Raw genomic sequence first — 15,011 nt, forward strand, 5'->3', positions numbered from 1 at the left:
AATTTGAACTAGAAGTAGAAAATTTGATCCATAGAAATAAGAGGGAACAGAATCTCATTTTGAGGATTATTACTAGAGGTGCACCACACGTACATCATCTCTGCCTCTGAGATTTATGGAAGCAGCCAGGGAATAGAGAAGTCCTCATGCTTTTATGATACGAAGCACAAATGTAGGAAAGACAGATGAGGAATCTGAGGATAATGACCTCAGGCAGAGTTTTTTCAACAAATGCAGCAGTGTGTTTTTTTAACGTGGTCTTTTGTGACCACAACCTTTGATAGAAGCAGACCCAAGGTAAAGTGTCACTGATGGAAGGAGATTTCCATGCTGGCAATGAAATGAGGGAGGAAGATTACTTAATATAATTCCATGCATACAGACTTCAAAAGAGCTAATATACCTGGGAAGTGAATGAAAAAGAATCACTCTTAAAGTTAATTTTCTAAAAATTTGTTCTTTGGTCAGAAACTAAAAATCAGAAGACCCTAAGGCCCTTTGATTGCAGGTATCAAATATACCATGAGCTAGGTTAAGTAAAAAGAGATTTAAGAAGGTCCCAGACAGGGCCACCATGGAATCATGGGGAGTAAACATGGCTAGGCTTCAAAAAGGACTGAAACAAGAAACTAGAAAGCTCTTGAAATGAAAGGCGACTAGTCTTTTTTGGTCCACACTAAAACAGAAACAGCCACTCGTTTCTGTTTCTCTCTCCTAGGACTAGTTTTACTTGTGTATATGTTCATTTAGGAAAATATATCTATCTGCTTCATGGCTTGCAGATTCACATCTCCCATTCATTCCAGCCAAAACCACCAAACTGACCATGAATCCTAATTCCAAATTCCTGGAACAGCAATCGTGTTTGGGCCCAATATGAATCAGGTCTCCATCCCTAATCCAATTCATGTGAGTAGGGACCAGGGACAGAGAGAACAATTTTGCAAGACCCTGCTGTGGAGGCAAAGGCAGTTTTCAGAGACAGGGCTGAACAGATACCTCAGAGGAAACTTAGAATTTTGAGGTTAGTCTTTAAAGAGAGCTTAGAATGTGATTTCTCTATTTTCATGCTGATAGATCGTACAAATACTTTTAAAAAAAAGTGAAGAAATACAGAAATCTTTCCACTGCTAAAGGCAAGACACCCAACCAATATTTTTGCCCATCCTTCCATTTGCAGTGAAATGGGCTGGAAGCAAAGCAAAGATTGTCTTTACGAAGCACAGTTGAATCTGCTCCAACAATTAGGCATACTCTAGATTGAAAGCCCAGAGTTCCACACCACTGGATACTGTGAAAAAAGATGATTCTGGCCTGGAAAATTTTCAAAGCAGGTGTTCTAAGTCATCAAAAAGAAACCCGAGGAGTAATGTTCCCATGGAAAACATGATATTGAACTGCATAGTTTTGCAGCATGCTTTCTAGGATAAGCTGTGGAAAAAGTGTGCTTGTACAAAATGGAATAGGTTGTCCCGTTTTGTAGAGTTTTGATCAATCTCTTTTTGTGTGCCAAAGAAAATGATTTTAGTTTTGATAAAATTGATGACGTGCAATCCCTTCTGGCAGCAGTAGGATGGCAGAATTATTTGTATCCAGAAATCAGTTCTAGTTGTTGGAAACTAAACCCATATCATCAGTGTATAGGAAGAGGCATATCTTTCTAACAAGATGACACATGCCCAGTTTGTCTATAATCAGTATCATATTAGGAAGATATTAGTGTAAAAGATGAATAAATAAAACACAATACTGTTTTATATAACATGAAATTGTGAATGGGTATGTCAGGAAATTTTTCCTCTTTAGTTTATTTCTTCAGGGGTATTTACTCCACATTTTCAGAATCACAATACTAAGCCCCACTTTTGAGTTAACTTGATCCCTTGGGCAATGAAGCCAAAATTTAGTGAAAGATCAACAGGCAAAGCAAACAATCTTAGTTTCTTGAAAACAATAGCAGTAAGTTGTAGGGTAATATTGTGCCTAAAACCCTTTTGCTTCTAATACAAAACATTTAACTTGGAGACTTCACACATAGTTCAAGGGGAAGCATAACATAAATAATAGAGGGAACATTAAGAAAATTGATGGAGCCGTAGTTTTGTGGGACAACAAGGTTGGCTCTCTTTGAATCTCTCCAGACTTGACTGCAGTGATCAGTTAGAAGTTGAGGTAAATAGTTGGCTGTTACTCAGAGCAGCTTTCAAAGTTTCAAACAATGATCCAAAAACTTCCTTTAGAACTTACTCTTTTAGGGGATAATCAAATGAGTTTTGGCATAGGGAATAGCAGGTCCTGTTGGATGCCAGTGATCTAAACTATTTGGAGCACTGTGCTTGGGTCCATTAAGCTAAGAGAAATTGCTCTCCACCGCCAACATTGTTGGTTTTGGTGCTTCTGTAAAGGCCTCCACTGAAGCCATGTAAGACACAACCATAGCCTCAAATCTGCTTTATCATTAACTGTGAAGTAATGGTAAGTAAAGATCTAATTCTTTGTTTAGCTCCAGATTTGGTGGCAATGAGTTTATAATTAGTTGGGTTTAAATTGGGAAGATTCTTCCACAATCTGATTTTAACATGCTGTCTAGCTAAAGTTGCCAGAAATGTCTGTTCATTTGTTTTTATTTTTGGTCTGTTTGTTTTTACATCCACATAGTTTTTATTAAATCAATACATGAGGTCCATTAAATATAGGATAGACAGGACTAATTTCCCCCCTAACCAATCAGTCAATTAAAAAAAAGAAAATGGGGTTTTTCCAAGCAGAAGATTTGGTATTCTTTGTATAAAAAAAAGGTTGTTTTATAAAGGTCACCCCCACATATCCCATTTTGCTTTACCCTTCCAATGTCATCCATCCAGTTATTGAGATAAATGGACTCAGAAGGCTGTGTTCAACATAGGAAAAAAATTTTAAATAGTAAATGGGAATTAAAAACATCTAACTCAAGTAACATAATAAACAATAAGAAGTTATTAGTAGCTAATTAGGAAATATAAAGACCCACTTAACTTCCTCCCCTCATTATAGGATATGCATATGGACAAAAATAGCCAGATTTTCTCCTCTTTGTTTCATTTTATTAAGTAGGACTCTCATTTTCAAGTGACAAAAACCCCACTGGTTTGATGAAAAGTGGGACTTTATTACCTTATGTAATAAAAAAGTCAAAGTGTAGTGTGAGAGTCAGGCAAAATCCAAGCTCTCCAAACATGGCCTCAATACATTCTCAATCTCAGTTCTGCTTTTTTTTTTTTTTTTCCTCAGTTGGATTTATCTTCTGGCAGTTTCTTCCCATATATTTGCAAGAGTTTATATCTCCAGTAAAAATTGCAATTTTGAGTAAACTCCCATCTCCATCTACTCCACTCCTGAGAAAGACATAAGCATGCTGACTGATATTGCTAAATTTTCAAGATCCATTCTCTCCACCTTCCTATTCTTGTTCCTATTTTGCCTCAAAGTGTATGTAAAAAAACTCTAAGAAGATGTGCTGTTTCATGTCTCCATATCTATGTAATGTCATCTCTTCACATTAGAATGTCCCAATAGCTACTCATCACTTTGGTTACTTGCAAATTTCTTCTGATCCTTTCAGAGTTGGCTTAAGAATCACCTCCTTTTTAAGCCTTCCTTCCCTTCTTTCTATCGAGATTATCACGCTCCTACTCTTCCCTCAGGACCCTCACACATGCCTCCATTTTAGCAACAGTTTCACTGTATTACACTTAAGGGTTGAGTATCGCCCTCGCTGAAGAGAAACTGCTATGAGGATAGGAAACCCCAGGCTTAATCAAGCTTTCTTTGTCTCCCCAGTCCCTCTATCACAGTGTTTAGCACATTCTAAATGATTAATATTTTTATTGTTTTTGAAGAATGAGAATTCACTCAAGAAATTTTCTGGAACTTTTTCTAAATAATCAATGTGTGCTTCTGTTTATTTATTTATTTATTTTCTAAGTGTTTTTTTTTTTTTTAATTTAAATTCAATTAGCCAACACATAATACATCATTAGTTTCAGATGTAGAGTTCAATAATTCATCAGTTGCATATAACACACAGTACTCATCATATCACGTGCCCTCCTTAATGCCCATCACTCAATCACCCCATGCCCCTACCTACCTTCCCTCCAACAACCCTCAGTTTAATGTGTGCTTTTAATCAGGATTATTTTCTTTACATATTTTTCTATGAAAAACATATTCTAGATAAACCTTTGAGTTTATAAACCTTATGAAATTCGTGATCTCTGGGCGCCTGGGTGGCTCAGTTGGTTAAGCGACTGCCTTCGGCTCAGGTCATGGTCTCGGAGTCCTGGGATCGAGTCCCACATTGGGCTCCTGGCTCAGCGGGGAGCCTGCTTCTCCCTCTGACCCTCTCCCCTCTCATGCTGTTTCTCTCTCTCTCTCTCAAATAAATAAATAAAATCTTTAAAAAAAAAAAGAAATTCATGATCTCTAATGACTATACATTTAATTACAAAGCTATTTACCTCAAGCCACACTGTTATATAGAGAAGCTATAACCTCAAGTGCATATATCTGCCTACCAAAGGCAAATACTCACTATTAATATCATGGTACATGTTAAATAGTCTTTTGAAATTGAACATCATTGGTTCCAGGGAATTTGTGAGATTTGTAAGGAAATTCTATTCTACACTGGACTTAAAAAAAAAAAAAAAAGATGAAATATGCATGTATAAATGCATAAGTATTTCAATTGCAAAATATGTTATCAAAGACCTATCTCAACTGCAAGTAACAATATGAAATATAGACAATTACAAATTAAATCCTTGACATTTAAAATGTTAACAGTACTTCCAGGTGTTTAAATGCCTCAATCACTTTTCTTTGTTCTTTGTCACATGATGCCTGCCAAGGCATCCTGACCGTTTATTAATGCACACAAGAATCTTTAAAACAAAACAAAATGTGTTTCATCATGCTGCACTACCTGCCTCTGCTTCTGCCTCTCCATCAAGATGTACCAAACTCACATTTTCCAATTACCCCTGTGTCATTTGGCATTTTTATCTGACAAGTAAATTAAGGTCATCAAGAAGAGTGAATCTTGAAATCTTCTCTGTCCCAATGTAGCCACAGTGTGATGTACTGAATTGCATTGTTTCTGGAGAACTGGCAGACCAGAGGAGGAAAGCACAGCAGTGAAATCACTTTCTGAAAAAGTATAATCCCAGCTAAGGGTCCCTACTTCAATAGATATGATCTAGGAGCCTTTTTTTCCATCCAGCTGAGAATTTAGTAGCTGGTTTCCTTAAGTAGAACAGAGAAGATCTTGCTTCTGCCTCTCTCTCTCTCTCTCTCTCTCTCTCATCTTAGAAGTATTTTTCCTTTTGGCAAATGGCATCAAATATTGAATGAAAGTAAAAGAAAGATGCTAATATAATACCATTGCCAATACTCTTCCTCTAAATATTTACTTCATTCAAAGCCTAAGCAAGGGTATTTGAATAAAAAAATCTTAACTCACACTATTTTCTATTAATTTATTTCTGAACATATTAAATACCAAAATACAAATGTATAAGGAGTCGTTTGTATAACTAGAACATTTTTAGGCAGGAGTATTACCAAATACATCATATATGAAAACTCTTCTTTAGCCAGGGACATTTATTTAATCCTTATATCTAGAATGTGTTCTTTATCACTTCTTCATGAATGTTTATTAATTCCTCGGTTGTGTAAGGCACTCTACTAATCCCATGTGATATGGAAAGTTGAAAGATATTATTTCTGCCCTCAAGAAGCTTATAGTATAGTTAAAATGAGCCAAAAACCCTGAAATCCTCAGAAATTGAATCTTTTTGGACAGTTGAAGTTTTCAGACAAAAGTTTGGCCTTAAAAGTAATATTATTATTATTTATAAATATTTTGCAGAGACATATTTTTCTAATCATGCATCCACAGACTCTTGCCCTTTTAAATAAAATATACTGGACATAAGTCAGCCTTTTGTAATTGACCTTGTATGATCATGTTAATGTTTTGAGTTATAATATAGTGAGTCCTTCTATGCTCCCTGATCTTTTTAAAGGGATGTTTTATCTTAAATTCCTGACTCCTGAGTAGTGTATGTTTTGGAATCTTACACCAGATTTTCAGTTTTCCCAGTTCTTCTGGTGGTCAGCCTAGCAGCGTGCACTTCCATTCCATTCCTTCTCTTTAGATAGCTCACCCGTGGCTGCCGTTTACTTCATTTACTGTTACTCTACTGTTTTGTAAACTTGGAAATCAATAAACACATCTGAACTAAGAGTGTGAGGCATCAAAGCTGTTGTATGGAGTAAACTATGCATTCTTTACTATGTGAATATCTATCAAATGTCTCTTCAGAGGCTCTTTTTGTCCATCTTGTTATTGTTCCACTGCATTCCACATAGATGAAGTTGGCATCTTGCTGAATTCAAAGACACGTGATGAGTATCTGAATAGCTACAGGAACAGGAGAGAGTGGGGATCAATCTAAGAAATACTTAAAATGTAGGAATGACAGAATTGATGATCAACCTGAAGGCAAAGGAGAGAATTGTGGGAGGGCTGAGTCCAAGGTTTTAGGCCTGTACATCTCTAAGAATGGCGTCCCCACTGCGGTGGGATGATTTTACCCTCTAGGCACTGGGGAAGCCTCTGAATATTTTTAAATATTATTTTGAAGAATAACCATGTGGCCACATAATGTGAGATGGACTGGGAAGAAATACTGCAGAAAGCCAATTGAATAGAAAAACATAAACGTAGCCTAATCATGTGAGGCTGAAGCCTGAAATGAGGCTGTGCTAGTGGTAATAAACACAAGATAATGTAAGACACAATAAAGATTTGATTCTGGACATGAAGTTATAGGGAAAGGTAGAATCAAAGATGACTGCACATTTCAAGTCCAGGTAGCCAAGAGAACAACAGCATCATCTACAGAATCACAAGATTATGTTTATCTGGGAGAAATATATCCTCAGCTTTCATTCATATGTCATACTCATATGTCTATATAACCATATAGTGTTGAGGTTTTACAGATTAGTCTCCATTATATATTGCTAAATCTTTATATATGTACCTCATTTCATAAGGTTAAACTAATCCTGATTACAGTATATGACCTAAGAGGGGAATTTTTTTTTCCTGAAAATAAAAAAAAAAAAATGCTAAGGATTTCCTGCATGGCCTGTCAATAAACCTTAAGATTAATTTACTGGATACTGTCAATCCATTATATTGTTGAGATTTCTGCTGTGTTTTAAAAAATCATTTTGGTGAAATGATGAGATAATATTATTTGAAATTTTGACATTTCATCAAGAATTGGGAGTCATAAATAAAACATGTAAATATGAAACAATATATACCACCATTTATTTCCCTGGGCAGCATTTTGAGAAAACTTTACTCAAAAAAAAAAATCATGTAACTGCTGTCTTCAATAACTTTAAAAAGATGTTCATAACAGAAAAGAGTTAACTTTAAAAGCTATTCCACAGAAAATGACACAGCATACAAATAACAGATTTTACTTTGAAATGTAAATATAAACTAGAATAATCTTGATTACAGAGAGACAAAATCATGTCTCAGTAGAAGAAAATTCTTTGGTTAAAAATAGCCAAATTGCTTTTCTCTCATACTTTCCTAAAGACATGAAATTTATTTTTTTTTTAAATCTATTTTTTAGAAGTATTTGGATTCCAAGTAAAGAACCTCACTTTTTTTTTCTCTTTAAATAGAAACAACCAAAGTAAATCTCACTTATAATGGCATCCTGATTTATGCCAAGCATTGGCTAGGTACTAAGCTCTTGTTCAGGAACAATTTTGCATCTCTTTTTAGATAATTGCTTCCTCTTAAGGAAGTGTGCCTCTTTCCAAACCATACAATGAAATAATGATTTTAATATACTTGTATTTTTCCAAGACTACAACCTCATTCCATTAAGCGAAGGGACATTTCCAATCAACTAGTCACAAATAAATTTCATTTCTTACCTAGATGTCATTGCTTCTTTTTGAGAATTTAAAAAGAAGGTTTTCTCTCTAGGGTGTTACTTAAGTAAATGATATACATCTTCTCCTATAAAACTAATTAGAAATAACCTTTTTAGGATTGAAAAATGACTCAATGGTGCTAACAGAAAAGTTTTCACACATGACGGGAATTTGTAGCTATACTGTATTTTTCTGGAATCTATTTGGTAGATGATTTTGTGGTTTCTTTGTCTAAGTGTCTACTTAAATTAATCAGGTCCTTGAGGCCTCTAACCAAGAAACAAGTCCTCCTCTTTCTCCTCCTTTTTTGCCTCCTCATCTTCCTCCTCCTTCTCTTAACATATGTAGTTGATCCTTGAACAACACAGGTTTGAACTGTGCAGGTGCACTTACACAGAGATTTTATTTTATTTTAATGTTTTTAATTTTTTTTCCCCCACAAAAAGTTTTATTTTTTCACTTGGTCCAAGACTTGGGACAAGGCTCCAGAGTGGTCAAAATGCTGCATAGTTGCTGCAGGGGGAGGATCAGGCAGGAGCCCTGACATCAGGGCCCCTGGGCTCCAGAGGCTCCCAGCTGCTCATGAGCCTTTTAAAAGAGATACTTGCCCAGCCCCGACTGTGAAGGTTAGTCAGGTGGTTGCCATCTTCTTGATGAGTTTCACCTCCTCATCCAGGAAGTGGTTCTACAGGAAGTCACAGAGACAGGGGAGTCTGCGAGGCAGAACCCAGGGCACGCAGATCCCAAACAGCCTGGCTCAGTTTCCTCCCGGACCATGGCGGCTTCTATGGCATCCAGGGTCTTAACCCGCTCATCTTGGGATGGTTTCTGCACGTCCTGGAAGAGGGTGCGAACATCCCTGCTGGTTTTGCATCTTCAAGAGCCCCTCAGCGCCCTCCCGCTTCTCCTAAAACACCTCAGAGAAGGGGCCCACGCCCTCCAGGGCCACATTATCAAGGTGGAAATAGAAGCCCAAAGAGAGGTAGGTGCAGGAGGAGGCCTGCAGACACATGTTGACCAGGCGGTTGGCAGCAGCCTCCCCCTCAGTGGAATAATTCTGAGTTGCTCAGCAAGAAGGAAATAAGCTCAAAAACTGGTGTTAGCTGGTCCCAGAGGCAGATGATGGCTGAGATAATGATTCCAAAGGTTGTGACTGGGAAAGAGTTTGGAGGGTGGCCCGAGGCTGGAAGAAGGGATGTCCTGGGTCTGTTCTGTCCAAACATTGTTGATAATGAATATAACATACACAATATGTGCTGACTCATTGCTAGTGGCTGCTTATTCTTTTTCCAGAGCAACCCCTATGTATCCCTTTTGTAACAGTCCTTACACTTGTAATTATTTGTTCGTTGTCTTTCTCATGACAGTTCTCATGAACTGTAAATCCAGGAGGGCAGTCTTTTTTGTTCATCACTGAATCTCCAGTGTTTATCTCAGTGCCTACCATGTAATAGGTGCTCAATAAACATTTGTTGAATGAACTGATGCATTCTTAACCTTAGATTCACATTTCTAAGCTTAATCAACTTAATTTGTAAATGTAGAAGTCTGTACTTCCTAGCAGCTCCTGCCTTCTGGGAAGTATTATCTCCAAGCATACAGAATAATTGGATTCTTCTGGTTAAAATTATGTTGGGTAGACTTACTTCACATATATATAGCTACCTTCAGGGTAAATCTTTACATATCTCAAGTGGAAGGTGAGGATATGGATTACCCTAGGTTAATCTAACTTTTTTTTTTTTTTTAATGGAATCACCCAATGCAAACCATCATTCAGTCCATTCCCTCAAATATTTATTGAGCTACTACTATGTATCAGGCCTTATAGGCTGAATACTATATTAGTTTCCTAGAGCTGCTCTCATAATGACACACACAACAGAAATCTATTCTCTCACAGTTATGGAGGTCAGAAGCTTACCCCCTCCTAAGGCTCTAGGAGAGAATCCTTCCTTGCCTCTTCTAGGTCCCAGTGGCTCCAGGCATTCCTTGCCTTGTGACTGCTTAACTCCACAGTCTCTGCCTCTGTCTTCACATGAACTTCTCTTCTTTGTCTTCTCTTTTGTTTCCTTGTCATTGGATTTGGGTCCACCCAGCTAACACAGGATGACTGATATCCTTAACATACTTGCACCTACAAATTCTCTCTCTTTCTCTCTCTCTCTTTCTCTTTTTCTGTAGGGGCAGGGAGAGGGCCAGTGGAGATGTCATCATTCAACTACAGCTACAATAGTGAATAATAAAATCCCTGCCCTCATGGAATTTGTAGTCTAATTGCAAAAAAAAAAGATTACAAAAGAAGTGATTTCAATAAAACATGATAGAAATGTATTGGTAGAGGTAGTACAGGGGTCTGTGGGAACATGAGTCTGGGGACCTAATCAAATCTAAACAGTCAGAGAAAAGCTTCCCAAATGATGTGATGTTCATGTAGGAGGAGTGACTAGGAATTGACCATGAAAGAGAGTTTGGCACTCTCTTTCAAGCAACTGGACGAAATTCAGCATAGTTAGAGAATGATAAGGTATTAATCTGGAGATACATAATTAGAGCCATTTGTAGAGAGCCTTGTGAACAAAGTTAAGGATTATAGCCTTCATCCTGAGATAGTCAGAGCTTGTAATTGGCCAACACTAATATGATAAGAAGGCAGAAATTATCCCCATTAAAGACCAAGAACAGCAGCACAGATCATGAGTGTCCCTCTTATTTTCATACGGTAAATCTTGTTCTTCGCAAAATTTGTAGCCTTTATGGATACCGCAGAATTATGGAAAAGCTTGCCAAACTTTCTCTGCATGTTGCACATGAAATATGATTTCATAAAAATACCTAAATTAGGGAAGCATTAAGTGTATTTTTTTTCCATTTGTATGTATGTCTCCATTCAAAAGACCCAATTACATAATCTTCTCCATCTGAACTTTGAATATATGGTCCCAATAAATTATTTGCTATCTGTTTATTGTGAAAATATAGGCTCCAGTTTTAAAACTCTTGAACTATAGGGGCGCCTGGGTGGCTCAGTCGTTAAGCGTCTGCCTTCGGCTCAGGTCATGATCCCGGAGTCCTGGGATCGAGTCCCACATCGGGCTCCCTGCTCCGCGGGAAGCCTGCTTCTCCCTCTCCCACTCCCCCTGCTTATGTTCCTTCTCTCGCTTTGCCTCTCTCTGTCAAATAAATAAATAAAATCTTAAAAAAAAAAAAACAAAAAAAACTCTTGAACTATATTATATATTTTACAAATACAGCAGTTTTGCTAAGTCAATGTTTTCTTTTTAAATGCCATCTTCTTTATCTTCAAAAAGTTAATGTTGTTTTCTGTAACATCTATTCCTTATAATTTGTTATTCAATGACTTTCAGTGTGAAAATGTGACATTTTATTTTTTTTTATTTTTTTTTTTTTTTTAAGATTTTATTTATTTATTTGAGAGAGAGAGAATGAGAGACAGAGAGCATGAGAGGGAGGAGGGTCAGAGGGAGAAGCAGACTCCCTGCCGAGCAGGGAGCCCGATGCGGGACTCGATCCCGGGACTCCAGGATCATGACCTGAGCCGAAGGCAGTTGCTTAACCAGCTGAGCCACCCAGGCACCCGAAAATGTGACATTTTAGAGCACACACTAATTTTTGCAATATCAATGCTATTGCAGATTAGGAAATTCATTGAGGACCTAGTAAAAAATCTTCAGCACATTATTTATTTGATAAGATGCAACTCTTTAACTTGTATCTGCACAGGTTATGAGCTAAAAGAAATAGATGACTGAATATATCTTAATTAAATCATAGTAAGTAAAATCTAATTCCAAGGTTTAATAAACTTCTTACTGACAACTGAACATAAATGATTTTTTATTTTATTTACAGTTAGATTTCTCAAAAAACCTCTTAAATGCTGTGATTGGTTTCTTACTCAACAATAGCTTTTAATGTTCAGATATTTTCTAGTAGATAGGTCATTTTTATTGAAGAAGTTTATTACTCTGCATATAAATTTGCACATAATATAATGCATACTTCATTCCCAGAAAAAGACCTACTTCTGTGAATGTCTTAAAGCACCCAAGTTTAATAAATTATTATGTTAGAGAATTAAATGTTTTTCAGTTATATTCTTTCTTTGGTTCAGTTTTCTGTATATAAATAATTTGATCAATAAATTTTTATAGTAATCAAAATAAAAATCAAGCTTTATTCTAGTTAAAGGATTTTTAGGGACTGATTGACTCAATATTTTAGAATACTGATAATTAACTGAATTATTACTTCAAGGTATAGCCTAAGGAGAAATGAAACATAAATCTGAAGATTGAATTCTGGTGACTGTGGTATGTGAAGTTGGGCAAGTTCTGTACCCTCTCTGGGCTTCAGTTTTCTTGCCTCTGTTCCTAAGCAACTGTTCATATCCCATTCAATAAAAAATATATCTGATTAAAACTTCAGTAATACACAAAATAAGAAGTGCTAATGAATTAATTGAACTAATATATTTTAAAAGATTCCTGGGAAGTAGTGAAACATGTATCCAATACAGTTTTAGATACAGTTTTGTCAGTGAGAGAAATAATATGTTGTTACCATATGTTATCTAGTCTTATCTTCAAAAAAGGAAGATTTCAAATGTAATTTTTTAAATTACCACTAGACATCTAAGAACTTACTATGTACACCCTTGTGCTGTAGAGTGCGAATTCTTAACTTTAGTATTTGAATTAAGCTCCATGAAATATAAAAAAGCTCATTCTTCAGCGAATTATGCAGTAGTCTTTCCACTTTGTGGAAATAGACACCAAAACAGTGGGTAAAGCCTAGTCTGTTGATTAAAGTGTTTACGGAAATAAGTTAGCAATTATATAAACAAAATCCTTTAAGTCCATCTGCTGATTTAAATTTGCAACAAATACTTAATCCTAGAATGTGGGATACTAAGAATCCATCTACTCTATTGGTATTTTTGTGAAAAAGAATAAAGGGTGATGTTGCGGGTTATGACCTCAAACTTCAGCCCTTATTTTACGTTTGCATCCTGTGTGCCAAATAAAGGCAAATACAGTAGGGATTTTTGGTGTCCATTACCATATTTTCAAGCCCATACTAAGTTGTAAAATAATTTTGGTAGTGAAATGTCACCCAGGGAAATTTTAATATTGTATTTGTGTTTCAGCTTCTGACATGGCGGCCGAACAGGGACAGATTCTCGTGATAGCCACTGCAGCTGTTGGGGGATTTACTCTCCTCGTCATTCTTACTTTGTTCTTCTTAATCACTGGGAGGTAACTACAGCATACCAGATTATTACCAAGATTTGTGAATAACCATTCTCTTATATACTTTGTATTCATATGCTTTTCAACTTAACAAACCATGTTTGAGAGAAAAAGGAATCAGGGCAGATTCTGCTCTGACTGAAATTTGTATGATAACAGAACCACCTGGCTAGTTCTCTGTATCAATAGGCTTCTGAACCTGAAAGCAACTAGGGACTTGATAAAAACACTTTGAAAGCTATGAATGATAAATTCTTACTCGATAAGTTACTTCTGAGTTTTTCCTTTGTTACATTCAAATTATCCCATGAAAGGGATTTTTCCTGGGGAAAAAAATAATTCAACAGAGAATTTATATAAAAGCTCTTTATAAACTTAGTGTTATAGAATGTATTATATTTATTCATTAAATAGTGAAAGGATCTATATTAGAATTATATTAATTGGTTTTATAAACCCGGTATTTCTCCACTTTAGTGTAATAAGGATGAAAATTTAGAGTAACAATAAATTTAACATAGCAAAAGACCTAGATTGGAATCCTGACTAGCTGGTCAAATTGCTTCACCCATCTAAAACTTATATTTCTATTTTTGTACATATGGTATAACAGTGAATTAAAACCATTTATTGATTTTTAGATATATTGGTTTGTTACCATAAGCCAGATACTGACAATACAGAGATGTGAGTAAAGGTAATATGTATGAAATCACATAAAAGAACAAGTAGTATTTCTTATGTAAGCCTTGATATTAGGCCTCGACTCTTTGTCAGATATTGTCAATATATTAGATCATATTTTTATTCCTACAAGGGGAAAAATAATTCCTTCTAGATTATCAGTAGGGGCACAAAAGAATACCTCAAGAGTTTTCTTGATAATCTGAAAAACACACATACTGCAAAAAACCAATGTCATGATTTAAAAGAGCAATTAAATGCCAGCCAAAAACTGTGCATCCATGATGACACCAGCCAGAGTATGCCATCTCAACTGGAAAATATTGATATTTGATAATGAGCAGAAATAACAAAGAGCTACCTTCAGGGGCAATAGTTCAGTGAACTATAAACACCCTTTGTTTTGTTCATTTTAAAACTTGACTTACATATCAATATTTTATTAAAATTAATTTTAAAGTTATAGAGGATATGCATGCATGGAAAATTATTGTCTACAATTTTAGAGCAGGCTAAAGGTGCAGATCAATAAATTCACAAGTACTTAGAAGGCACTTGTCAAAGGTGGGTCCCTGCCTGACTGTAACTGCCACCTGTTGACGGTGTCAGATGTAGTTGTAACAAACCCACTTTTACAGAACTTATCAAGGAACAGAGAAACACATGAATATCGTAATGTGGTTGAGTTGAAATGGTGACTTCTTTATGAAATTAACTGTAAAAGGGACACATTTACCCGTGTGTACTTAAAATTTTTCGGTATTAATAGACCTAGTACTGCTCTTGTAATAAATAGAGAGTATCTCAGAGTCTCCTGTGTTGGGAGGCTAATTAGCTGATAGAAAAGTCATAGCTATAGTAATAAGAAAAAAGAAAAATATCTAATGGAAGAATGCGGGAAATACTGATAAATTAATCCTAATAGAAAGGACTAGTTTGGGCATGTCCTGGTGCCACCACCAGATACCATTGCCCAGCACTCTCCTATTTCTCTCTCCCTTTATACCTCATGCTAACCTCTGACAGTTCTTGCCATCA

General features: G+C 36.1%; 1 protein-coding gene across 14 annotated transcripts in view; it reads left to right on the forward strand.

Annotated features, from left to right (window-relative positions):
* EPHA6 (EPH receptor A6) overlaps nt 1-15,011 on the forward strand; it is an 811,402-nt gene that overhangs the window by 568,715 nt on the left and 227,676 nt on the right. For all 14 annotated transcript variants that reach the window (XR_004299778.1, XM_032406359.1, XM_032406369.1 and 11 more), the window contains one exon: nt 13,187-13,295. Coding sequence is in view for 13 of the 14 variants with exons in the window: in XM_032406359.1 (XP_032262250.1) it covers nt 13,187-13,295 (109 nt within the window). In the remaining variant the exon portion in view is untranslated. The remainder of the gene's footprint in view (nt 1-13,186; nt 13,296-15,011) is intronic.

Source organism: Phoca vitulina, unplaced genomic scaffold (genome assembly GCF_004348235.1).
Source record: "Phoca vitulina isolate PV1807 unplaced genomic scaffold, GSC_HSeal_1.0 scaffold8, whole genome shotgun sequence".
In the NCBI taxonomy this organism is placed as follows: Eukaryota; Metazoa; Chordata; class Mammalia; order Carnivora; family Phocidae; genus Phoca; species Phoca vitulina.